General features: G+C 47.2%; 1 protein-coding gene across 7 annotated transcripts in view; it reads left to right on the plus strand.

The window, feature by feature from the left end:
- Positions 1–26,977, plus strand: part of NTRK3 (neurotrophic receptor tyrosine kinase 3) — a 218,397-nt gene that overhangs the window by 131,986 nt on the left and 59,434 nt on the right. For 2 of the 7 annotated variants that reach the window (XM_075764645.1, XM_075764647.1), the window contains one exon: positions 12,046–14,723. The exons of the other annotated variants lie outside the window; for them this stretch is intronic. In XM_075764645.1, the coding sequence (XP_075620760.1) occupies positions 12,046–12,164 (119 nt within the window). In that variant the 3' untranslated portion in view covers positions 12,165–14,723. Of the gene's footprint in view, positions 1–12,045; positions 14,724–26,977 lie in introns of those variants that run through there. 7 annotated transcript variants of the gene reach the window in all.

Below are 26,977 nucleotides of genomic sequence, written 5' to 3' on the forward strand. Positions count from 1 at the left end.
GGGTCGTGTCCTGTATAATGTTGTCTCGTTTTCTCAGTAGTCGATACAAACTCAATTTTATTTTCTTTGAAAAGAAAGGAAGTGGGGGCAGGAGCCCAGCATCCACAGCCAAGCTTATACCTGCAGCTCTTACCTTGTTGCCTGGCTGTGAGGCTGCGATGGCACATGTAGTACAGCCTGAATGGGACCTGCAGGCTCTTTTTTTTTTCTTTTTTTTTTTTCCCCCCTGCCGGTACTGAATGGGAGAAAGGATGCAACCTACAGCAGAGAAAGGCCCTCATTTGTAGCTGCTGGCACCTCTGATTTGCCTCAAGGAGTCATTATTCCAACAGGCTGGACGCCCTCTTGATGGAGCTTATCTCTGGAGGGGAGGGTTAACTGTGTCTCCTGTGGGACCTGGGTGAGTGTTTAGCTTTCTCCTTTTGTCTCCAATTAGATGCTCGGTCCTTTGTACCTCTATGTTTCACCTGCCTCAAAGACCCTTAGCCTGCCTTACGCCTCTGTTATTTATGAGTAGCTCAGAGGGGAAAAGGAGGGTCTGGTCTCAATTTGTCTGGCTCATTTGCATGTGAAATAAGCGTGTCATTTCAGAAGCGGTGGCGGCAGCCCCGTGTCTCCGGGCTCCACTGGTCTCGTTCAGGGCGGCTTCAACACCTCCAAGGCTGGGGCTTGGTGAGCAGTGGCAGGGCTTGCTCGTAAACTGGAAGTGTCACCGTGTTTTTGCAGAGCTCGTTCAGAAGACAGTGTTTTTTGCAGCAGCTCATAATGGAGGTGTCAGCTCAGTGTTCGGTCTGTGGGAAAAAGAACCTGCTTTTGCAAATTGAAGATTGTAGCAAGGGCTTAGCTATGGCTCGCGGGCCATCTCTGCCAGCTGGAATTGCTGGTGTGGCAAATTATTCAACTGATGGTTTCATTGCTATTTTCCTTATGGGTCCTCGACTTTCAGCCTTGTTCTCAGGGTATTCTTCATTCTCAGCCCTGCCTCCTCCTGTCCATTGAGTGTTCACAGGGCTTTTGATTAAAAATGGATTCATTGTGGTGACAGAGCAGGGGTCAGGGAGTCATTGGCAGGCGAAACAGACCATGATTTTGCAGCTTTAGCTGCAGGTAGGAGCTGAATAAATGAGTCAGCAGATCTGTGCTCCTGGTGTGCCACCAAGGAGGCTCCCTTGGCTTGGGTCAAGGATTTAGTGGTGGCAGGAAGAGGCCAGGCAGTGGAGTGGCAATGATCTCTGCGGCTGGGCAAGGACCAAGGGAGTGGGATTGAGGGCAGGAAAAGTGGGAGCAGGTTGGGCGTTGGTTGCTCATGTGATCCTCCTTGGCAGGATACCAGGTCTCCATGGGCCAAGTGCCTGGCACAGCCGAGCCAATGTCCCTGATTTGTTCTCAATTTCAAAATATTTAATCAGACAATCAAATATGAAGTCTCTTTAAGAAGAGACTGGCACATAGCAGCTGGCTGAGTGTCGCAATCAATGTATCCGCTGTGGAATGTTTCCTGCAGAAATATTACATCCTCTCTCATTTACTTGATGATCTTTAGGGTGAATCAATCAAAAGATGCGCACGCAAATAGTTCACCCATGATCCTGTGGGTGTCCATTACAGAGGCATTTGCTCCGTGTTAATGGACCTGTTGATTAACAAACAAACCATTGCTTTTTAAATAGAAAGCTGTTACTTGATGGCAATTGTTAGCGTTTGCTTTTCTGCTGCCCCACCTCCCCTCCATACAGCTCTCGCTCTGTGCCAACGCAGGCGACTGCTGCAACAAAAGCCAGGCCTGCGCTGCTGGAGAGAAAAGCACTCGCAGCTCATCCAAGCAGTTATTGGAGGTGGACCTTCTCCTGGAGGTTGGAAAGGACAGAGAGACTTCTTTGCACTCAGCGTGTGATTTTACCACTGTGTGTTTTGTTCTGTTAATCCTGTTTTCTGCACCCATCTGCTTTGGCATGTAATGTCCTGTTGGATTCCAGCAATGTCTGAGGAAGCTCTTCCCCTGACATACCAAACAAATTGAGGCTCAGCAGCTCCTTGAGGAGTCTGTCTTGGGTTTTACACCAGGCTGAGTGCATGGGAGTTTTTATTTGGGTCTGTAAAGCCTCTAGTCTGTTGGAGCAATGCTGTATTCGTTTACTTTCCCTACAACATGGACATTTTCCTAGTCTCCACTTTTTCTGGGTGAAAATCTGCCTATGTTGCAGTGTTAGTTCTTGCTTTTCTGATGCTAGCATGGCATGAAGCCCAGCTGGCATTTTAGGCAGTAGAAGATCAGGATGATGCCCACCGCATAGAAGATGTCCTTATCTTTGAGAGCCCCTGCATCAACCTGAGTGGTCCCAATCCAGTAACGACCAAAGCTTTGCAGACAAGGAAACGGCACATTCAGTGCTGCCAGAGCTGTGGTGTGGTGCTGGAAACACGCTCCCCGGACGTAGCCCAGGACAGACCACCGTGCTGAGCCACGTAACGCAGCTAATTGCAGAGGCAGTCACGCAGCAGAGCTGACTGGCCCAAAAGGACCTGGGTTGTGGCTATAGGTTGAGTTTAGCCTCATGCTGGTAGTTGCCAGCAGATGTTCTGCTTTTTGGCAAGCGTATTTAGATCCTTGCTGCTCAGCCAGAGGCTGTGGGGGCATTTGGTGGCCCCCAGGCTGCTGGTGCAAAGCAGCCATGGATCAGTCTGGCAGGCCAAGCATGTCTCCAGCCCACTGCAAAGGGGACCAACCCCCCCATGTCACTTGTTTAGCTCCATCCTTTATTGCTGCAAACTGACTCACCTAGAGCAGTCCTTCCCACAGCTGGTGGGAGTCAAAGTGACGAGGCAGTTAGTGGATTAGGGCAGCGGAGTGAAAACCATTTGGCGTTTCTATCCTGATTCTTCTGGGTGCCTTTAATTAGCATGATTGCTCAGCATGCGATTTTGCCATGTTCTTTAGCTCCCCTGGTTAGAATAATTATTCCCCCAGCTCCTTTTGTTCCAATTCCTGATCGCTTACAAAGTCTCCTGTTAAAAGCCATTAAATCCGTAATGTAAAGTGAGAGTAAATGTTCAGCAGCGTTATGCTCTCAGCCCCACACGTGTGCGCTCGCGCGCTCTCCAGCCCCTCTCTGGCACTCCTGCTCCCTGCCACGTGCTCTGCACTGCAGCATCGTGCTCTGTTTTTCTCTTGCACGCTTCCCACTGGCCATCCCACGTGTCCCACTTGCAGCAGGTTGTGTGCACACTCTCTGCTTTCTGCTGGCAATCTTGGTATCGCTCAGCTTGGTTTCCTCTGTGCATAGGCTGGTTTTGACACTGAGGTTGAATGCAGAGCTGTGGACTGTGTTTTCTTACATTTGGTTGCATGTGCAAATACGAAAGTGCCATTAGAAGTGTATGTTTTTGCGTGCTTTTGCCCTGGTATGGGCAGCTCTTTCTTTGAGGAGCGGTGTACATAGAGGAGGACATGTCCTGGCTGTGGTGGCAGGCAGGACTTGTGATGACGGAGAAGAGGAAATAACTTATTTTTTAAGTAAAGCCTAAAGCTTTTTCTCAAGCGTGAAATCCTCTGGCAGGGGGAAAACGGGTTTTGGATAGTCACAATCCTGGGAGTTTCCATGTTGCAGTGCCTCCCCATCCGGAGGCCTGGAAGCTCAGCCCCTTTCCCTGTCCCTCATCTCTGCTGATACTTGATCAGCATATGCCAATGACACGAGTGGGGCAGACAGACACAAAGGGTTGCACAGAATTATATGGTGTGAAGTAAGATTGGGCTGAAGTGCTTTAAATGCCATGTGCATTTAGGTGACTAGACATGAGAGGGAGAAGGGAGAGAGGGAAACTTATCTTCAGACCCAAAACGAAACTGGGTCAGAGAAGGGTCTGGCAGTCATGTAGTTTGTTAAGCTTGGAGCTGACTGCTGGAGCAACAATTCACAGCTAGACCACTTGTTGGAAAAACCTTGTAGGAAAGAAACCCTTGTCCTTCCCTCCCTCCTTTGAATGAAGACTCCTAATTCACAGCTGCTACACGTTTTGGGCTTAGGTCTTCATTTGCTAACCTACTGTGATATGACAGATCTTCCCCGCTCTGCAAAGCTCACCCTGTGCTGCAGGGTGAAGTAAGGGTCTCCTTGCACAGCAGCATCCCCCGGTGCACTGTCTGGGGGGCTTCCCACTCACCTCATCTCTGCTTTGCTGGTTGCAAGGGTCTTTCCAGGTATTTTGTACCTTCTCTTGCAAAACCAAAATGTGTTTCATGTGTGTTTTGTGGGAGCAAAACCCTCGTACTGATTGAAGGCCACCGCAAATATCTGCCAAGCGTTTGGTGGGCAGTACCCAAATTGTTCTCCAGGAGAAGCACAATCCCAGTGCAAACTGATGTTCCTCTGCTTGCTATCCTCTCTTCTCCTGGGGAAAGCACAGCCCTCCCTGTGCCCTGGGTTGTGTGTTTTAGGGCTTGCCACACACTGGCAGGTACCAAAACATGGTCTTGAAACATAATCTGGAGGTGGGAGCTCTGCCCTGGGAAGATTAATGATATTCTTCTGATATATTTTTGTGCAGAAGGCAACTTGTTTTGAGAACCACCTAGTGTGGCAATTATCAAGAGAAGAACCACCATGGTGGCAGCCTTCATTTCTAAAAGGGCAGAGTGGGAGTTCTGGAGAGACACAGATGAAGGACAATAATTCCAGATAACACAGCATCCAAACAGCCTAAAAAAATCCACAAAACCTCGTTCCTTGAGGCTCCCGGCTGGTCTCGCTGTGTTTTTGCCCTCAGCTCTTCCTGTTCCCATTTACAACTCCCCTGCAGTGCTCAGTGCTTCCTTGCCTGCCGATATCTCCCGCGCTCCTCAGTTTCCATCCTCAGCTTGTAAACTCCACTAAATCGCGTTTCCCCACAGAATGCTCCTACTGACACTTCAGGCTCTCAGGCTTGTACCGCTCCTGGGCTTCCTGGAGGGCAGCTTTGGCCTTTCTAGGCAACGTAAGGTATTGCTGGAGCAGATGGCAGAGCAAAGAGTCTTGAGCAAGCAAGGATTTATCCTGGGCCTTGATCAGCTCCTCCACTGGCCTCCTCCTGTCCTCTGAAGAGCAAGAAAGCATTTGGGCAGGGAAGGTCCCAGCTGCAGACTGCAGCAGTTTTGTGCTTTTCTATCCACTGTGTGTGTCTCCTTTTCGTGTCTGCACTCATATCCTGGCCATCTGGCTTTACCAAGCACTTCTGTCCCCTTCTAGACCCCAGAGCTCCTGGAGAGGACAGGAGTCTGGGAGCTGGGGCTGTTCCCTGTTGAGTGCCCACGACTGGCATCGGTTCCTCTGGGGACCTTGGAGAAACGTGATCCTGCTCCATGCCACAATTTTGCCATCTGCGTAATGAATATAACAGCTCCTGCCTCCCCAGGGAATGAGCGAGGCGTAACAAATTAATGTTTATGAAGTGTTCTCCGGCTGAAAAGAAGTTTGCAACAAGGCTGTTGCTGTTGTAACTTAGGGGCTTCCTTTGCTGGTTGGCTCTTTGATGTGGTGATCTGTGGTACTGGTGGATCAGCTGTACCATAATTGGAATTAATCAGCGATTAAGGAACACTAGCCCAACTAGATTCTTTCCCAGTGGATATTCATTTCTGGACAGATTAGTCAGTGGTTTCAATAATTCTGTGTAAAATGCTCAGGGTAACTATTGCTATCTGAAGCAGCTGGGGAACAGAGGCGGTGTCAGAGGGACGTGTATACCTGTCAGGCAAAGTGGAAATGAGAAGCTCTTGTAACACTGTGCATAGTGCTTAAATTGGCAGCACTCTGAGGGCTGACTTGAAAAAAAAAATTAAAAATTGACAAAAGAATATATTTGAAAACCAAAGTGATGAAAATGATGTATTACTTGTTGGGATGGGATCTTTCATGCCGGGTCCCGCGGGCTTTGTGTAATGCAGAGGCAGAGAGAGTGCACGGCGGTGAGAAATGGGGACTCGCGGAGGCAGGGAGACGCGGTTGTTCCTCCAGGCAGTGAGCACTGCAGAGGAGAAGGCTCCTGGACGTAGCGGTGCAAGCACACAGAGGGACAGAGGCAGGGCAACAGCCTGATAACGCCCAGGATGTCAGCTACCACCAAGCTCTCATGCATTTTGGAAATGCTTTTCTGCAGCTTGTTCTCATGGCTGACCCATAAATCCCAGGAGTTTTCTCACGCACCTTTGCATGGCCGTGGGTGTTGAAGAAGCCATCCTCTTTGCTCAGGTACCTTCTCTCTGACCCGGTATAATTAAATAAGGCAGAAACTAAGCTCTGCATGTTGCTGGCGAAACTGCTGGGTGCCCAGTCCTTCCCCTTTCCCTGGTCCTCTTACAAGTAATTCCACATTGGCTTCAATCTAACGAAAACAAAACCGATGAGGCCCAACTGATCTGGCTGCTCTCCATCATGCAGTGGGCCTCTGAGTGGCTTTAAATAGCTGCACCTCTGTGCAGTCCAGAGAAAAGCATTGGCTGTGCCTCCGGACAGGGAGGGTAGCTTTGACTCAAATCACAGGGCATCTTAGACTTGAAAATAGCCTTTTTACTTTGTCTTTAGTCTTAAATAGATTTTTTTAATTATTTTTTTTCCTTTTTTATTTTATACCCTGGTAAGTGCTTTCCTACTTTGGGGCTTTTCCTAAGGGGGATCGGTGGGGAATCTTGGAGCTCTGCCTCCTGAGCTATCAGGCTACATCATTTAGTATCTTGGAACTACTCCATCCATGAAGGAGTTCCAGAGAAAACAAACTTCTGATCCCGGATAATATGGACATGGCCCACATTAACAGCGGCAACAGTAGAAATGCAACGGATACTGGAATTCCTCCGACCAAAGGTTTAATGAATCTTACGTAGTCTTAACGAGTTCACTGCATGGAAAGCTGCGAACACTGCCCTTTTCTCAAGGAACATTGTTCAGCCGTTGGGTGCCTGCGGTATTCTCCTACCCTTTCCTCTGCTCTAGTTAAGCGTGAGAGAAATTTGTGTGGAAATGGGATCTTCTGGACCCATTTGCTTCTGCTTGCTCTCAGCCCGTCTTTTCCCTTGCCTGCCCTCAAAAACACACGCAGTGCTGCAATCTCCTGCTCCTGATTTTGGGTTGTGGAGAAGATGAAGATGCCACAAACTGTAGCTAGAGCTCTATCTAGCACATTCCCAAGAGGTTTCCAGTGACGTCAAGTCTCATTGACTAAAGTGGGAGACTCTTATGCCTGAGGTTAAACCGTGGAAAATGAACAAAGATACAAGGTGAGCTGCTGTGGAGGGTGATAAGGACCCTGTTTCCATGAAAATGAACAATCATAAGCATTTCTGTAGCTCTCAAAGCCTTTCTGTGAAACTTAAAAGAGCTGTTATCAACTTGAAGATCTGCTTGAGGTCTGTGTATCAGTGTGAAATGCATCTGTGGGCCGAATTTTCTTGTGGTTCTCCATTGTGGTCAACAGTGTTGAGCTGGTGTGAATGAGAGGAGGGCTGGGGTCTCTGACTTTACCGAGGATGGTAGAGGAAATGATGTGCTTATCTGCAGCTGAGGGCATCAGGGAGAACCTCATGGTGTACTTCTGCTGAGCTTCTGTGACCTGCTTTGTTGTGGCAAGCAGGCTTGTTGAGGCCTCAGGCTGGGTTGCATCTTGCCCTGCTATGTGTTGGGGGTGGAGGGAAGAAAAAAAAGAGGATTTTGTATCATAGCCCTGCAGATGAACCCACCCATGACAGGAAACCTGGATTGCTGTGTTGCTTTCCCCTTAGATATAGACATATCAGTCCTGGCTTTGACTAGACGGATGGCTGTTTCCTTCGCTCTGGATGCAGGCCAGGCTTGATGGTTTTCATGCCTTCTTTGATGCTATTCATACTTCATATCTGTGCATAGAGAAAGATAAAATGTACTCTGTTGTTGGAGTCTCCTATTGCTTTTCCTTTATATCATAAATTCTGCTGTAACACAGAAGAGAGATCAAAGCTCCATTGCCTAACGTGGGCTGTGTGGATAGCAGTGTTATGTTTGGCCAGCTTGTTGCCCTAAATTTGCTATTTTTGTTTAACCCATTTTTGCCAGGCATTACATGGCATCCCGTTGCTTTTCTCACCCATTCCCACAGCAATTTATGCTACTGCTTTAGAAGCAATTTCCATCCCTGGGTTTCAAAACTGGGCTGCACCAGTTGCAGGAGTTGTGCATTGGTTTTTGTGCCGTTCCCTTGCCTCCCCGTGTCACATTCCCTGCTGCTCTTTCCATGTGACCCAGAGCAGCCTCAGATCTCAAAAGCCCTGAAAGCACAGTATATTTGAATGGTTGCAGTTTTACCGGAAGGCAAACAGTGAAGGCGAGGTAAAATTACCTGGTTTGTCTCCTTAGTCTTGCTCTCAGTCAGTGGAGGCAGGGTGTTCCTTGCAGGGCACTGCCTGTAGGCACTGAGATTGGGTATGTGCGTGGGCCCCACCCTAGCCAGGGTGTCGGGAAACACAAGGCAGCTCTGGAGGACTAAGTGGATGGCCAGGGTTGAGGACAAAAACTGATTGCATGGTTCGGTTGCCTTCAATTTTCTTGTCCTTTCATTGCTGCATCCTTCCAGCCTGCTTAGATAAGTGCCCCATCTGCCCCCTCCGTCTCAAGCTGTTAGAGCTGCACAGCAAATCTAAGCTCATTCCTCCTTCCCTATTCTCCAACACTCTCCATACATTTATTCCACTACCATACCATGGCTATTAGTAGAGACAGTATCATGTTTTAATTTAAAAAGGGGTCTCACTAGAATAGGGAGAAGCACAAAACTTAATCTGTCGGACCCTTCCCAATTTTGTAGGTCTTTGGAGATGCTTTTGATTTGAATGTACAGGGTGGGGCTTTTTACCTCCTTACTATTTTCAGGCTTGAATATTGGAGTTTCCCTCCAAATGTACAACCAACGTCAAAGATAGTATTTTTCCTTCCGTTTTCCAGCTAGCACTGACAAATGTGAAACTCCACAAAAAGGATTGGTTTTAAAATTCCTCCAACTCCTTCTAAGAAGGTCAACACTTTTCTTTCTCACTTTTTTTTTTTTTTTTTTTTTTTTTCCAAAACAAATCCCCCATATTCTTTACAATATTTCCAGAGCTAGTTTTTCGGGAGCTAATAGCTTTGGTAGAAAGATGACATTTGTCATAGCAGCATCCAAACTCTGAACCTGTTGAGATTCACCCATTTTAACCCTGGACATCTCAGTGAACATCATCCATCTCACATCTGACAGTGAAGACATAAACCTAGCAAGAGCCTTGTTGGTTTCTGCTCCATACAAGCGAATGGGGTTGAAGGTAGCAGTACAATACGGGAGACAGCAGTGAGGAACGAGAGAAAAACAGTCAGGAGAGAAGCATGGGGTTTTTTCAGCTTTTTGGGGGACTTTAATAAATGAGAAGGAGAGGATGCCAAAATGACCGATGCTGCATTGCTTTCCCAAGTCAGCAGTATGTGTGTTCAGGTCCTAAGCTTCAGAAACGTAGACTGTCCTCCTGCCTCATTCCTCATCGTCCCTCAGTAGCGACTGCACGGCAGTTATGGGGTAACCCCTACTGCAGTCCCATTCTGCAAAGACCCTGCTGTCACCAGAGATCCCTGCAGCTGGGATTCATAGCATAGCACTGATGACAAAGAGTAAAGCCCTCGACGTCCCCAGCCTTAAGTCTTGCTGATCTTTCACATGTCCCTTTGCTGAGGCTGTGTGTCCCCAGTGGGTTTTTAGGTCTGTTGGATGTGGTCCGGCAGAAGTGGAATTGCCTTAATTTAGCAGAGCTAAGAAATGCAAAGAAAATAAAGCAGACAGGAGTGCTCCTTGGAGATACTTGGTATTGTTGAGTATAGATTTTCCCAGCTATCCTTTGGTGGCCATAAAATATATTTATATTATGAAAAACAAAACACGATAAATAGTGACGTTCAGGGATGCCGTGTTTATTTGTCTCCCAGTGACTCTGATAAGAAATGGACTTAGTTTACATACACATTTCCAAGCATCAGCACTTTAAACTCTGCTTTGGCTCTGAGAGTTGAGCTAGGCTCTTTCTCACTACTAATGATATTTCAGCACTTGGAATTTGCCTATGAATTTTGTTTTTGACACATGAACCGAAGCTGAGCCTGACTTACTCTCCCATGTGGATCAGCACTTCAGGGCCACTGAGAATAACAGATAGTTTCCCCCAAACAAGTTTAAACAGTTCCAAACCAAACAAACAGCTTTTGTCTGCATCCTCAGGTTCATCAAAAGAGGCATGTGTTTGATGAGCAGATGGAATAAGATAGTGTAGGGAAGAAATATAAATAGGTGTACAAGAAAAAATAGAAAGAAGAAATAAGGGGGGAAAAAAATTTTCTGGCTGGTGAGTTTCAGCATGAGAAACTTTTTGTTCCTAGCCTAGTGGAAAGCACCTTTCCTATTGAGATCAATTCACAAGGGCATCTAAGCTGCTCCATGCTGCTCTAGTGATGCCAGACTTGGGCTAACTTACCTGACTTGCTGAGGATCCTGTGACTATATGAGAAGCAGGAGCATTTTCCAGACCTTAGAGCAATTGTGTAGCCAAGATATCCTAGTAATTTTCCTGGAAAAATCCTTTGGGCCCATAAGAAGTTGGGACAGATTAGAGCAATCCCCAGGATCCTGCCATGCGTGTCTTGGTCCTGGCAACTCGGTGGATCTGTATTGGGGATTTTGGTAAGCTGGCGTAGAAGTCTTTTATGTCCACGTACTTGACCTGAGCTAAAAGCAACTTCAGTGCAGTCTTAGCAGCTACCTTCAATGACCTATGCCTATTCCTGCCATGTCTCTCTCCATTCATGGGATGGCCTCAGTTGTAGAAATACTGTTACAAACAGGTGTCTGAGAAAGTAATGTAAAAAAATGATGAGCTGACACCTGAAGACAAATGCATGGGTCTTTTCTGCAAGAACTTGCAGGACTTCACACAAAAGATGATAGAAGACAGGGATTCGAGTCAGGAAGAAGGGAAATGTAGACTAAACATCAGGATGTGTCCTAACAGTGAATCAGAATGTGCCCTCCTTCAGCCAGACCTCGAGGAGAGGGCTGTGGGACTGGATGTCTCAGCAGAAGGAGTCCCTCCTGGAGATCACATCTAGCGCTCCACGACAGGTTTGCTCCCATGAGTTCAGAGAACTATTCTCTGACAAGTCCTGAATATTTGCATTTGTTTAGCTTCAGAGAATAATGTCCACCTTTAATAGTAATTAACATCTAATAATTTCTATATTGGAAACATGCTAGCAGTGTGTTTGCCTGGCTGGGGCATCCCAAGGCAGGGGCATAATGAAGAGATGGTTAATACAGCCCTTGAAAACATTATATTTGCCCAGTAAGTTTGTTGGGACTGAAAGACTCTGCTCCACTTATTTTTTCCTTTTCATCTGGCCACTATTTCCGGCAAATTCTAAACCTTCAAATTACTTTTAAAGAGGTGGGGTTGTGCATGGAGAAGATGCCTGACGTGTGCAGGTTTTGGTGTAGATGGGACAGCTGGGCTAAGGAAGTCTATGGGATTATGAGAGTCAGGTCTCCCCAGCCTTGCAGTGGTACTCTTCGGCTTCAGAAATGTTCAGCCAGACTAAATAAATCATGAGAAAAGTAGACATAGGAAGGATTGTCTGCTTTCCTCACTCCCTGCCTAGGGGAAGGATGGACTAGGTAGGAATTAGGACTTTTCCATCCCTGATTAGTGGGAACCTCTGGAAGAGAGTTCTTCCCAGTTCTCTGTCCAGACTGCTTGCATGCCCCTTGTCCTTGGAGCACTTGTGCCTGCACGCACCACGTGAAATGATTGCCTGTTCTTGATGGAAAGACAGAGCGAGGTAGCCCTGCGTGGAGAGGGTGTTTTGGCTTTAATTTAACTGCAGCCGTTTGCTGGTTATTCATTTGGTTCTTTTTTAATGATTACATGTGTGTCGATATCTCTCTCTTTTTTTCTAGTTTTGCTCTTTTTTGTTTTTTCGTTTACTTTATTTTGCTTTTTTCTTTTTTCTGTTTTTTTTTCCCCTTTAGGTTTCAGAGAAATTATGTTGAATCCAATAAGCCTCCCTGGACATTCCAAACCTCTTAACCAAGGCATTTATGTTGAGGATGTCAGTGTTTATTTCAGCAAAGGACGTCATGGCTTTTAAAAACTCCTTAAAAGTCCCTGTTCTGATGTCAAGTTTATAGGCTGTGCCCTCAAAATGGTGGGAAGCAGTAAGCGTGGTCTGTATGGATTGAGGTCTCCTCCTAATAGGACTCTACAGCCCTGCCTGTACACACGTTAAAGGCAACTGAAACTTTGGTTTTCTGTCACCAGATAACAGGGTTGTTCTTTTCCTCCAATGGTCGCTGTGTTCGTTAAATATTCCTGCAAGGCACAACAGCAGCAATGAGAGCAAATAAAGAGAATTAAAACCCAATTGAAAGGAGTCATCCTAATAACACAGTAAATAATTGTACTTTTGCTTTAAAATAAAACACAAAACAAAACCAACCAAGCCAACCAAACTGACATCTTTAGTCATGTCCTCCCTGCTTGGAGTTTTCCTTGTAAGCTTGTGTCTTCGCAACACCCAGTGAATGCCGCCATCACCTCTTATGTGGCACCGCCATGGGAGGTCTCCCAGAGCCAGCTGAGGCACGGGGAGCCTGGAAGAAACTAAAGCAGAACGAAGACTTTTGGTAAGAACAAAGGCAGCCCCGCTCCCAGTTCTTGCACAGAAAATAATGTTGGAAGGAATAATAATGGAAAGAAAAAAAATAATCTTACTTCTCTGACAGGAAGAGAATGTGGTTATCTTTGAAGTGCACATATTCTAGGAGGCTGTTTTTGCTTGTCTGTCTGTCTGTGTGTGTTGGAGCGGCTTGTTGGATCTGACTATATCGTTGTCGTACTCTGGTTTCTCCCTGCTGCTTGAATGATGAGCTTTATCTGAGGAGTTGCCTGGACTTCCTGCGTGGATGGAGAATCCATAGCGCAGGAGTCCGTGTCCTTGCCAGGACTAGGGCAGTAAGCAAAGTGGAAAGGCATATCAGACGCACGCAGGTCCCAGTTGCTGGGCCTTTTCCAGCCCCCTTTAGTTCTCCCCTGTATTTCCACCAACTAGAGATTGATTGTAACCCAGTCATGTACTCAGAACCATCAGCCCAAGGCTGACTGACTGAAGGAGAGGAAAAATAAGTATTCTGTTGCTTCTTCTCTGGCATAAACAGGAATATCGATCCTGTTCTCTGGCCGATATTTGTATTCTCTCCCCCTTTCCCATCCCACTTTTGTCTTCACCCAAAGCCTCTCAGATGGAAAAGTAAACCCTTTGATCCTGTCCTCAAGAGAAGCCAGCTGCCCTCGCGACAACTTGCAGGGCTTTCCTTGGACTCTCGGGACATCACGTGTACGGGAAATACAGATGTGCTCACATATATCACTGATAACCTATAAGCAAGGCAGATTAGACGAAAAAAACCTTCCAAGAGCTTCAGGTATGGCCAGATCCTTTTCTGAGAGGAGTATTGAACCAGGAGCTTGTTCACCAGCCACTCGGCTTTGCTTGCCTTCTTGGTGGCCCGAGACGACCTTATCACATCAGGGATGTCTCTAAATCACCAGCCCTGAAGGGTCACTGCCACTGGAAAGAGTCATTGTCCCCCTCTGCCAGAATGGGGCAGAAGCCTCAGAATGGGATGTTGTGCTTCATCCTGCCTTTATGGGTGACCTGCATGAACCACCCTGGAGATTGCCAGGAGGTTTGTTATCAGCTTTCCCATAGGGATGTCCCTGGCAATATTCCATTCTCTTGCTTCTTCTCCTGGTTCATTTGCATAAAAAGGTAAAGTGCAATAGAAGAGTACAGGAGAAACGGTAGCAGATTGCTTTAAGTTAATGGACATGCCTTAGCGGGGGCATCTGTGTTAGGACAAGGAGACCTGGCTCAGGTTGGATGGCTTCAGAAACCATGACCAAAACTCCCAGCAATGTTTCCTGCCCGTATCGGAGCTGGAAATGCAAGAGGTGCACCGCCAGAGAGGACCTGCGGCCATGTGTTATTGACACCTCAATTCTGCAGATTCACAGAGTGAGGAGGAGCTTCATCAAGCGTGTGAATCACTGGGTGCTTGTCTGAACTGAATTTCCCCATCTCCTGGAAGTCGCCCACCTGACCTGGGGATGTCTTGTCCATCTGAACTGTCTCCTCTCCCTAGCACTGTTCAGGGGACTCTGCTCTCAACTGTGTGTATCAGTCGTAGAGATACATCCGTGGGCCTGGACCAGAAGCCTATATCCAAACACCCTAGCAGAGGAAGGGTTGAATTTTGCAGCTCAGGTCCATCTCTGCCTAGAAGAAATCCTCCGGACCGTACAGCATAATTTAAAGCAGTTCTCCCCACTGTGATCGATGTCTCAATTTGTTTAACACCAATTAAAGTCTCTGGTTCCTCACTGCTGAAAACGAAAGCCAGTCATGGCCGTTTGCGATTGGTGGCTTTAAGTAGCAAGTCTAAGGATGTTTTTTTAAAAAAAAATTATTTTATTTTTAATTATTGTAAATCATTACCTCATTTTCTGTCAATGAGACTCCTCCATCTTTGAGCATTCTTATCTTGCCATAACTATCATCCTGTGCTAATGGGAAATGGGATGGTCCCTTTTCACAGAGACTATAGGGGTGTTCAATGTCTAGTTTCTTAATAAACACTTTATTTTCTAACGAAACAGCTGCATCAGGTCTCTTCTTTGAAGACAAAATAAATAAATGTTCAGAATGACACATCCTATAGTCTACTGCTTCGTGAGGTGGTCCATGTACGGGGAGTCTGGTTTGTTTGCTTCTTCGGGGGGTGCGGAGGGTGGGATTTACAGTTGTGATGTGAACATTGCTCAGGTGTAGCTCTTGCTTCTATCACTCTCATCAGGCACAAATGTTTTCTTGCCTGAGAACTTAGCTGCTACTGATCTCAGTTGACAACCGGTTGTTTTTTGTTGCTCAAAATGGTCATATTCTCAGGGACGAGGCAGTACTGCTGGGAGATGGTGTCAGGATTTGCCAAGACAAGTTTCTAGACTTAGTGGAAGGAGTTTTATTAAGAGCCTCATCTCAGGGAGCTTGAAACTAAAAGATTGTTCTGGCTGCAGTGCTCTTGTTTCAGAATATGCTGTTGCTGCAGGTCTCCCTGCCTGGCTGTCCAAATTGCTCTCCTGTTGGGTGTTGGACTGTTGTCCCTTCACCCGGGACTCCTATTAAGCTGGCGAGGATGTGTGTGATGTAGAGGCGGTGGGGTACAAGCGGGTGCTGCACTCGGGTTACCCGTCAGGAGTTCATGTAGGGTTGGTTGCTCCAGGAGGAGAGCGGAGCCTCTCTGCAGTGCACTAGGCTCGGCATCAGGATGTGTCTTAGTGTCATTAATGGGACGTGTCATTTACGTGACTTAAAGCTGCTGTGCCAACCTGCAGGTGACTGTGGGCATGCGGCTGGGGGGGTGTTTGAGCTGATATTGGTGGAGGGTGCTGGAACCCTCTTTTGAAACGTGGTGAGAGTTTTGATGAGCAAAATAGAAACATGTTTTCCGGCATCTTTCTGTTCCTATAACTTCCTGGCATGACTTTCAAGTAAATGCCTCAAAATGTTGCTATGAGTTAATTTCTGCATGCTATTATCTTCGAATGAGTATGCCTCTAGAAGTGATTGGGTGCTGTGGTTCTCAGGATTAGGTGATGGCTGAGATCTTTACCTTTCCAGCAATGTCTGTGGAGCCTGAGACAAATTATTGTCTCCTGACATATAACCTTACACATGGGACGGGCAGCTGAGCTGCATCAGATTTCATCCCTATCTCCCTCTCCTTTTTGAGGTGTGGGAAACAAACATGGGTGTTGGAAGCTCTGCCTTTTCCTCCCCACTACTCCAGGGTCTGGGTTTCACAGCCCAGAAACATTGCCAACAGGGAGCTGATTAGCCAGTTACTTAGGCTGCTGGTATGGTCAGCCTTAGTCCACCTTGCTTTGTATTTCAGGGCAACTATTTCCTTACCTATGAGTTCCCACAATGTTTTTGCTGCTGCCAGTTCCCAAGGAGATATCTTAACTATGCCCGCGGGCTCTGACATGCATTGCAGAGGGGTTGGGCACTTGTTTCTCCTTGTGCTTGCTTCTTGGTTACCTCTGTTGCCTCTGTGTTGCCTTCACCCTTGTGAAGGCTTCTTGTTCCTTGGCACAGCTGGACTGTGAGCTGATACTGCTGTCCGGGCTCTCCCTTCCCACACTGTCTTCAAATGGTTCTTGAGCTGTTTAGAAAACTTATTACTGAAGGAGCTTGGGGTACTGGTTTGGTAGGGTGCAGGCAGCAGTACATATCAGGTCCTCCTGAAAATCACAACCCTGTCTTCTTGGTTCTTATAGAGTGTGGAACCTGCATGTGAACAAGCAGAAAAGTTTTGTTTCCTTGTGTTTTGACTCTAAAAAGATGGAGTCACATTTCTGTTACTTCATGCCTGGAATGAGCTTGATGGGCACGGTATGATTCTGGCACAATACCTCTCTGCATGGTGGAAACAACGCATGGCCCAGTGGCTCCTTGGGCTTGCACTTGCTGCAGGTGAGCGTTTGATGTGTGTGATGCTGTAGGTCACGACTTGGCATACTGAGTCTCCGTAGCTGCCTATCCAAGTTACACAGTATGACTCTTGATGGTTTTGCTGCTCTTATGTTTATTTAGATATGCTTTTAGGAGTCAGCCCTTCTTTCTCAAGAGGCTGGAGCTTCTTCAAAGGTGGTAATTTTCTCTACCACCAGGTCTTTGGCCTTTCCAGCATGTGTCTGTGGCTGGGGTGGTGCGACAGAAGTCCCAGGAGCTGTGAACAGTCAGAGGAAGGTGCTTCTGCTGTTTCAGCAAACTGCAGCAGTGCATCACCACTCTGTTCTGATTTGTACCCAGAACAAGCTGCAGATCCTGAGGGTTAAGCCTTGGCATTAGCAGAGGATAAAGAGGCCTAGACACAGCAGTAAAGCTGAAAAACCACAGGTTTGGAGGAGCAGCAGGAAGAAAGCATGCAAGAAATCGATGCCGGGTGACTTCATTTTTGCTTAACGTTTTGTGGCGCTTCTGGTGTGGTTTATGCAATGAGTCAAAGAGTCCTTATTAACTGTGTATTTACCAGTGCCTGCAGACCCTGATCAATTGGCAGAAAAGTTTAACAAGCTGTGGGAAAGTGCATACAGCCGGTTCAAAGGGGAGAGAGTGTGACGGGAGACTGGCACACACACGGCTGGAAAAGGTGCTTTACCTCGTGAAGCAGAAACATACCTTCCTCTGCTGTCATGGTGCATTTTGTTTTGCCTGTGTCTTTTGTGGTTTCCCAATGTTGTCCCCCCCTCCTCTCCTAACAGGCAGGCTCCTTGGTGCCAGCACGTGGTCTGATGCTGCAGAGCATCAGACGCGGGACCCCACATCTCCAGTGGCCTGAGCTTACTGTGCACTGCAGGCTGTAGGACATCCTACCCTGTGTCCACACCATGGGCGATCACATAGATACTGCTTTGTCTTGACCCCTAAAAAACAACATAGGAAACCCAGTGATAAAAGTAAGCTAATGTGCCCAATGTGGCTTCCTTTGTGTTTCTTGTAAACCGACATGTGGGGAAGTCACAGAAGGCGTAGGGGTGCAGATCCAACACCTCTCTGCTTCTGCTGGGAGCTCGGTTTGGTTGTGTCAGTTCCTGACATCATTCTTTGGTTCCGAATTTCACCTCTTTGGATGCACCATTGGAGTTTTGGGGGTTGTTTGTCCGTCTTCCTTAGTGGGATTTGCTAATTCGTTTCCAGAGAGGTGGTGAGTGCCTGTTCGTATTGAAATCAGTGCAGCAATTCAAGAGAGTGTTAACTGAGGTTTTGCCAGACAGCGCTTTGAGGTGGAGTTCAGGCTTTGAGTTTGTCAAGTTAAGAGCTAGAATAAATCCCTACCCACGCTCCCAGGCCAGGTAAATAAATGCGGGATGATACCTTCGCTAAGTGAAGATGATGGTCTCTCCAGCAGTAAAGCAGAGTACAAGTACAAGATAATTATATTTGAACTTTGATATTAATTTTGAACTTGTGAGTGTAACTGCTGACTAATCAGTAGAAATAAATTTTGGTTGTTATCTACAAAGCGGAGAGATTCATTCCAAGTGCTGGTTAAATTATTTGCTCTGCTGTTAGTGAGTTATTTGTGACCTGTGCCCAGTTCCTGCAGATGAGTTGACTTTTTGTAAGGATTTGCCTATGATTTCAGACTATTTGGCCTTTTTCCTCCAAAGGTTTGCTTCAAATATTCATGTTGTGTGAGTGGCTGACTGGTGCTGCTTTTGCTCTCAGGTTGGGTGAGTGAATGTTTCAGACAGGCAGCCAGAATTGTAATATGCAGACGTGCTCTTCAGTAATCTGATATTTGGGGTTGTCCTTAACCCCATGTTTATGTTTCATACTTTGGGACTGGTACCACCCCACCAGGTCTGTCTGCTGGTAAAAAAAAAAAAAAAACAACAACCCAAAAACACTGTTCCCAGGGTCTTTGGAGTAGTTAAGAGCTTGTTTTCAGAGCAAGTAGCCTTCATGGCTCCAGCCTGAATTTTGGGAGCAGCCTGCATCTGATCTGTATGTGGGTCTTCATCCGCTGATCGCAGCACAGCCACTCCTGGAGGTCAGCCTCTTTCATGAGAAGTCAGAAAGAGCCAGACTGGAGTCGCATTAGGCTCAGTAAACTGCCAGGATGTCTGAATAAGCTAATCATGGCCAGGTCATCATTATCTTAAGTGAGTCAGAGATGTGTCCAGGCTGTTTATTAAGATAATTGGGAGAGGGAGGGAGGGATGTTTGCAGTCTGTGGACTAGACCAGTGAGGCAGTGGAGTGTAGTGCAACATCTGATACAAGAGAGAAGGAGCTCATGGTCTTGCAAGTTGATGTTCTGCATATGTCCAGGGCCTGGTCCCACTGGGATTTGGTCCCTGGTGCCAGTAACAGGGATGTGAGGTGGCATCATGATAATGCAGTGTGAACATTTCAAACAACACCGATGTGTTTGCCAGGCCAAAGAGTTTGTACCTGTGCTCAGATCTCCTCATGAGGTCTTGTTGCCTGGCAATTTTAGAGATATTCTGGATCAACAGAGCATTTTGGTTTTGCTGCATCAGTGCCAAGAAATATTTGGGGACGATAGGAGCAGCTGTGCTCAGTCACTCCTTGCTTGATAGTGCCTGGTCCAGTCCCCTGTAAACTGCTGAAGGTGGCTGCGGTTTTCTTTGTGCTTCCTGAGACACTTTTCTTCATCGAATGGTGCCGGAGGGGGTTGCAAGTTTAAGAGTGTTTAAGCTCCAGTCATATGCTCAGCACTGCTCGAACAACTCCAGAGGTACACGTTCCCCAAAGCCATCACATCTCATGGCAGGCAACTGAGAAGGGACTTGCTTAAAGACAGGTAAGTGTCATTTGTCTCCTTCCAGAGAGCTATTGTGTGTAATATGCTGAATTCAGACCTCTAGCAGGAATTATTTTGATGGATCTGCTCTAAATGCATAAAGGATAACTGACTGCATTAGACAGTATCAGTGAGAAACTGTCAGTCCCTGCTCAGGAACTAGCAGAGGCTCTTCTGCCTGGAAATGCTGCAGATCTGGCATTGTGTCACAGCTGAAAACCAGAAGTCAAGTGCTGCTGGACGTTGGGGTTAACCCCCACCGTCACTCCTGTGTGACTGCCCAGGTCAGGGCTGGCGGCTGGGGGATGCGGCCGCGGTGCCAGCAGGTATGGCAGAGCTGTGGGAGGTGTTCAGCATGGCTGCTCACTCCTTTAGAAAGCTCGGGAGCAGAGAAATGCAAGGGTGGCTACTTGATGGTAGCGCCAGTCTCTCACTTTCATAGGCAATAAACAAAAAAGGCTCTGGTGTGCCTTGACCCCTCTGTCTGGTGCCAGCAGAGCGGGCATTTCAGATGGATTGCCTCTTTTGCAGCCACATGAAACACTTGGCACTCGATCCCAACAGAAGATCTGTAGCCATGGCTTCAGAAGAAGGCAGCAAAGTCCCTGACAGTGCATCCTGGATAAAAATACTGTCCTGTGACTAGACTGAAAGTTCAGTTTAATCCTGTTAACCTCAGAGGGGACTCCTGGGAGTTGGGTATTATTCTGTGTAGGTCCTTAGGCTTCTCTGCATGACTTTAATGCATGAAGCATCTAATCTTGTGCCAAATTTCCTTCCCTGGATTCAGTGGTGCTGGCCTGAGCCTCAAAGAAAACAGGCAGATTGATATCAATAGCAGTCTTACAAGGGAAGGAGAATATCTCTCGCCAAAAAACCAGTCACCCTTAGGAAATAAAGAAGACTCCTGAGCATAAAAGATATCATCAGGTACACCCAAATGGGTAAGAATCAACAATGTCCCTTCTAAGGAAGAAGATCTTTAAGACTCCAAAGAGCAAGGAAATGTGGTGATCATGAGCTGTAGATACAGCATAGATGGGAATCTGGCTCTTTGATCCTGAAAGGACCACTGAAAACAAATGGGCTGCACAGGAATATATTTGGGTGATCCCTTGAAAGGATGGTTCAACCTTTTGAGGCATGTTTGTGCCATTGGTTTGTGGCACTGTGGAGCTCAGGTTTGCCAGCTACCCGGGCCATTGGCCTGCCAGCACGGGGAGGCACCCCATAGCTTTCTGCACAGAAGCCATGGAGGACTTTGCTGCCAAGTCTGCCCTGTCTGAGACCTCTCCATCTCTTGCCTGAGCTTTTGCCTGTGCTCCCTTCTGAGTAAGGACGGACCCTCATGGGCTTGGAGCTTTCACCAGATCTTACCCAGGCTCATGCTTAGATTTCCCAACAAGAAATCAGAGGATGGCCATCTCTTCAGTTGGAAAGGAGGTTACGTTGACATAACGTCCTTGGAATTGCCTGAAGTGATGTTCTTGTCTGGAGAAGTAAGTAGATGCTTGCTGATCATGATGCAGGGATGTGGGTATGTCTGTGTTTGTATGCACAGTAGGAATCGAATATTGATTGTGGAAAGGTGGTGGTGTATTTCCAGGGAAAGAGACACAATCATTAAATGTGATCTACTGCCCAAGGCAGAGAACTGGAAGTCGGGATGGTAAAGTCCTCAGTGGATTAGGCTATGACATGGAGGTAAGTTTTTGCTGCAGTTTCCCCATCTGTAATCCTGCATAAATGATTTAAGTCCCCCGCAGTGCACTGGTGGTATTTGTATACTCCGTCTGCCAGGGATGGATGAGAAGAGCCTGGCTCTGAGCTGGTCCTGGCCATGATTCAAGAAAGTAATTCTTGAGACCCTCAGCAGCAAGCACATCCCTGTGTCACAGAGACTGAGCTGGGGTCTCCTGCAGAGCTGAGCTTCAAGCTCAGAAGAGCTTCTGGGTCTGGAAAGAAGCGAGGAACCACAAGGGACATCCCAGCCCAAGTGCAGGCATCGCACATGCTGCTCCCTGCTCCCTCACAACCCCCTGAATAAAGACTCTTTGTTCTAGGAGATATAGATTATATATATTTTAAGGGTCCATGAATCATTCATAGCCCAAAGATGAAACCAAGCATCAGAGCTGAGGAAAGGCTAAGGTTGTGAGGCAAGGAACCTTCCATTATTTATTGTACTAAATCTTGACCTGGTAGCACCTTCTGCTTGCAATCCTGCCTTTGCTTTGGGAAGTCCTCTTTTCTCCTAAAAATCTGAAGTACTCTCCTATTTTCAGTAGATAATGGTAGCAAGAACCTAATCAGCTGCTTCCCTTGTGCAGCTTGGCAGTTGACCTGTAAAGGAGTAAAGAGTATGTCCTAGTACGCATGTGAGAGCACAGTGGGGCTGCCGGGAAAAGCATGGACATGCTGGCTTGGGCGGAGAATGAAAGAGTCCTAGATGCGCTCTGGGGTCAAGCAGGGTTGAAGGGTTAACACTGGGTCTGGCAAACAGCAGCAGGGGAAAATGTAATTGAATGGTTTGGAAAGAGAGGCCGGCTGCTTTCTGAGCCTTCCAGCCTTGGTGTGGCACAAGCCAGCTGTGAATCAGGGCTCCTGCTCATCTGTGGTCACTTGGTGGTCAGCACGAACTGAGTTTGTGGGTGTCAGCCTCCTTCCTGGCAACCAGATGTCCATAGCACAGAAAATGCCTGTGGTTTCTCGGGGGGAGGCTGATGCCGATGACTAAATGCAGAGCGTGGCTGCATGGCACTGGCTTGTGGTGTCCTGACCTCTTGGCAAAAGGAAATATTCAACCAGTCGGAATAGCACCAGAACTCACAGTCAAACAAGTGAAAACACTGGTGGAAGAGAGGCGTGCTCGTGGTTTTTTCTTTGTGGTTTGGTTTTGCTTTTTTTTGTTTGATTTTGTAGTCTAAGAGAAGGGCTGGATGTTGAGCTTTCATTTTATAAAATCATAATTTTCTTTCTTATTTCAGTTGTATTGCAGTAAAAATCCAAGTCCTGCCTGTCATGATTAAATAGTGAAATGTTGTACCACAACAGCAGGAAACTACCATGTTGCTTTATTACTGCCTTTTTAATTACTGTGACCAATTCATTGGCAAGAGTAATATTATTATTGCTAAGGGCTGGAAACACCTTCTCTTTCCATTGCTATATAGCCCCAGGGCTTGTAAGATGCAGCTTTGGCAGTAAGGTGAGATAAAGAGAACTTCATTTATTTGCTGCTCTTCATTTGTGCCAGCAGAAGAGCTTATGAGGCTACGGTGTAACCCGGGTGTCTAGTGTAATCCAAGTTAAAAATAATACCACTTCCACCCCTGCTCCCTCAAAGGTTATTTTTCACCCAGAACATTATAGGGCATTGCTTTGCCAAACAGCAGTGACAGCATGAGGGAGGGGGAGGCCAGCGGTGGGGTGGGGATGGCAGGCATCTGTGAGGGTGGGAGAAGGCCAAACACCCAAGCAGGTTTCACCATCAGAGTTGGCAGCTGATTGTTTGTAGCAGGCAAGTGCCCTGACACCCAAGAAGGCTGCTGCAAAAACCTGGGAGAGAAATGATTTGGAAACGTGCTCTTTCTAAAGATTTTATTTTTTAATAGAGAAACCTTTCAGGCCCCTTTTTAATTCATAATAAAGAGCAGGTTGAAAAGAAGGAGAGGGCAAATGAAGACAGTGAGGCTTGCTAACTTCCTTTAAAGTTGGAAGGTCACCTTTAAAAATGGATGAATGCAGCGTTCGGAGGAAGCTCCAAGGCAGCAGGCCTGGGGTTCAGCACTAGAATAGGAGGCAGAACAAAGATGAAAAGAAGAATCCAGTTGGGATCTAGGAATAGCTGCAGAGCTGCAAGTGCCGGTGGTGGACTTTGGGTGGAGGCGGTGTTTAAGGGAGCTTCTCTGCCCACTCTGAAAGCTGCTGTTGTGCGCGGTGATGTGCTGAGGAAAGTTGAGTCGGGTGCTGGTTAGCCAGCTGGGCTGTGCAGGATTGGTGGTATCGTCATGGGTGTAAGCTGGAATTTGGGATAAAATTAAGGTACTGCCTACCCATTCCGCATTCAGGGATACTGAGTAGCCCTAGAGATGTCTCGTCTGCTCTGGTTGTGTTTGTGCTGACTTTTCCCCTTTTCTGGGACTCATCAGTGAATGGGAAAAGGGTGATCACAGCATGAGTCCTGGTAATGACTCGCCAGACAGAAAGCTTTTGGGCTGTGTTTTGGATGGTTTCCTGGCTCTCGCTACTTTGGTCCACTTTGTGAGCTGCTGAAAGTTGTAGTAGCGCCACTGTGTCATATGGAGTTATGTGAATATATTCCCTTTTCCTTACCCCATCCAAATCAACATACTGGACACTAGGATACAGCCATATGCTTCACACTCCTTAGTTACCTGCATCAGAAACCAGGTATTTCCTCCCCAGAACACTCAAAAGATGAGATGTCCTAAGGAAAGAAGCCCAACATTTGAAAAGGTAACACCCACCCCACCCACCCCTGCCCTGTGTCTAACACATAGAATCATAGAATCGTTTAGGTTAGAAGGGACCTTTAACATCATGAAGTCCAACTGTTAGCCTGGCACTGCCAAGTCCACCACTAAACCACGTCCCTAAGTGTCACATCTACACGTCTTTTAAATACCTTCAGGAGTGGTGACTCCACCACTTCCCTGTGCAGCTTGTTCCAATGACTGATGACCCTTTCAGTGAACAAATTTTTTCCTAATATCCAATCTAAACTTCCCCTGGTGCAACTTGAAGCCATTTCTTCTTGTTCTATCGCTTATTACTTGGGAGAAGAGACCAACACCCACCTGGCTACAACCTCCTTTCAGGTAGTTGTAGAGAGCAATAAGGTCTCCCCTCAGCTTCCTTTTCTCCAGGCTAAGCAACCCCAGGTCCCTCAGCCACTCCTCATCAGACTTGTGCTCTAGACCCTTCACCAGCTTCGTTGCCCTTCTTTGGACAGCACCTCCATGTCCTTCTTGTAGTGAGGGGTCAAAAACCGAACACAGTACTCGAGGTGTAGCCTCACCCGTGCCGAGTACAGGGGGACAATCACTTCCCTAGTCCCGCTGGCCACACTATTCCTGGTACAAGCCAGGATGCTGTTGGCCTTCTTGGCCACCTGAGCACACTGCTGGCTCACATTTAGCTGTTGACCAACACCCCCAGGTCCTTTTCCGCCAGGCGGCTTTCCAGCCACTCTTCCCCAAGCCTGTAGCATTGCCTGGGGTTGTTGTGACCCCAGTGCAGGACCCAGCCCTGAGTCTTCTTGAACGTCATACAGTTGGCCTTGGCCCATCGCTTCAGCCTGTCCAGATCCCTCTGTAGAGCCTTCTTTCCCTCAAGCAGATCAACACTGTCATCTGCAAACGCACTGAGGGTGCACTTGATTCCCTTGTCCAGATCATTGATAAAGATATTTAGCAGAACTGGCCCCAGTACTGAGCCCTGAAGAACACTGCTTGTGACCAGCTGCCAGATGGATTTAACTCCATTCACCACAACTCTCTGGGCCCAGCCATCCTGCCAGTTTTTTACCCAGCAAAGAGTGCTTTCTCCCCCATGCTCCCAGTGCCAGCCCTCCCCACCTTTCCTTGGAAACCACCAGACACAGCCTGGGAGCTGCCTGGTTGTGGAGCGAACACATGGCAGCTCTTTCCTCTTTTCTAACTGGACCAGGCATATCCTCAGGGAGCTTCGTACAGCCTCTAGTTCAACAGGTTCCAGGTTTGGTCCCCAAACAAAGGGCCCGAGTAAGCACAGGGAAATGCATTTCCCCCCATCCCCTTCCAGTCAAGGCTGAAGGGTGAGTTGGGAGGACAGGATTGCAAAGGAGAAAGGACTCCTACAGTTTGTCTGTAAAGCTTTAAGATCTGCTGAGGAATGCTGTCTACATGGTGTTTTGTCCTGCTGTGTTGCTTCCCTTTTTCTGTATCTGTCCTATTTGAAGGTTTTTACAGCATTTTTGCAATCAATATTCAGTAAGACTTGCTAAGGGTATAGTCTGGAGGCCATTTGCAGGAAGGGAAACTGAGGCAAGTGCGTTGCTTTCCCCAGGCTGTTGCAGTTCCTGCAGAAGCACATGGGAGTGCATGGCCAGCCAGGGAACAGCACCACAGGGGAAGCATGGGGACTGTGACCAGAGAAACCTGTGACCCTGGCACTGGTCTCAGCTCTGTCTGCTATGGGCAGAAGCTCCCTATGCCAGGGAATGAAATGATATTTCTTAAGGGTTCACCTAAGAACTGAACTCATTTCATAATTAAACACTTGCCTGTCTTTCCCACTGAGCCAAGGCACAGGGGCATCAGACACATGCTATCTATTGCTTATTAAGTGGTTTAACAAGCCCAGCTAATTACACTGTACTCAAGGATTTTGTAGCTTATGAAAGCGGTCCCTGTTTGTTTGTGTCAGTGCTTTAATACATTAATACACCAATTAAACTTCAGGGTGTGTGTGTGCTCACACAGCTTAACGTACAGGAAGGCATGTCGATGTCTTTCATATCAACTGGGGCTTCTCCGGCTGTTTCAGCTCCAGCTCTGAAGGCATGTTTGTGGTTTTACGCTCAACCTTGTCACTGAAGGGACACGCATCACCTACATAAAAACATAGTTCTACCCCCCCAGAAGTACGTTGTTTTACAAGGCTCTGGCAGACACGGGCACTCTCTGTTGTTAAGGTTTCCTTCTCAGACCTGGGAGAGTTGGTCTTCACTTCGATGTCGGTGCTGATGATGCAGGCAATTTGTGCATGAAAGTGTTGTCTTCTCTCCCTCAATTAATCCTGAGGGGTCACCAGTGGGAACGTGCTGTCTGCAACATTTGCACTTGTTTGCAAAGGGCCCGGCGCATTCCTTAAGCGACGTGGGTAACGAGTGATAATCAGTGCACAAGGCACCCAGCGTGAATCAGTGCAGGGATGGGGCTGGAGCGGGCAGCGAGGGTCAGAGGTAAAAGCCTCCTTCAGTGCACTTAGAATTCAGTGAAAAGAAGGCAATCGTGGGGGGAGGAGAAGGAGAAATGACAGATTAAAGGAAATTGAGCAGCTGTAATAAATACACTTGAAATTGAAGTGCATCTAGGATGCAGTGATTATATTCCCTGCAGAGCTGAAGTGCTGAGGAGGGTCTGCAGAAAGGGCAGCCGTACAAAACCACTGGCCTCTCGGCGAGCAGGCTTGCAGGGAATGCAAAATGAGTTGAAGAAAGCTGGCTGGGCTTTAATGCAGGTCTTTAAGATACAGTTGGGAAGGCTGTCTTAAACATTCAGTCCGGTAAAAGTAAAGACAATAAAGAAGGGATGAAAGGACTGACGTACGCCAGGCCAGCTAAGCAAGAGATAGAGACCGTGATGGGGCACTGCTTGAAGTATCACAGTGAAAGGAGAGGGGAAGAAGAAGAAAGCAGGAGAAAAATAAAGGGATGGAAAGCAGCAGCCATATGGGATGCTGAGGGTCTATTTCAGACAAGAAGGTCCTTTTGCACATAAGTATCT

This window comes from Balearica regulorum, chromosome 12 (assembly GCF_011004875.1).
Source record: "Balearica regulorum gibbericeps isolate bBalReg1 chromosome 12, bBalReg1.pri, whole genome shotgun sequence".
NCBI lineage: Eukaryota > Metazoa > Chordata > Aves > Gruiformes > Gruidae > Balearica > Balearica regulorum.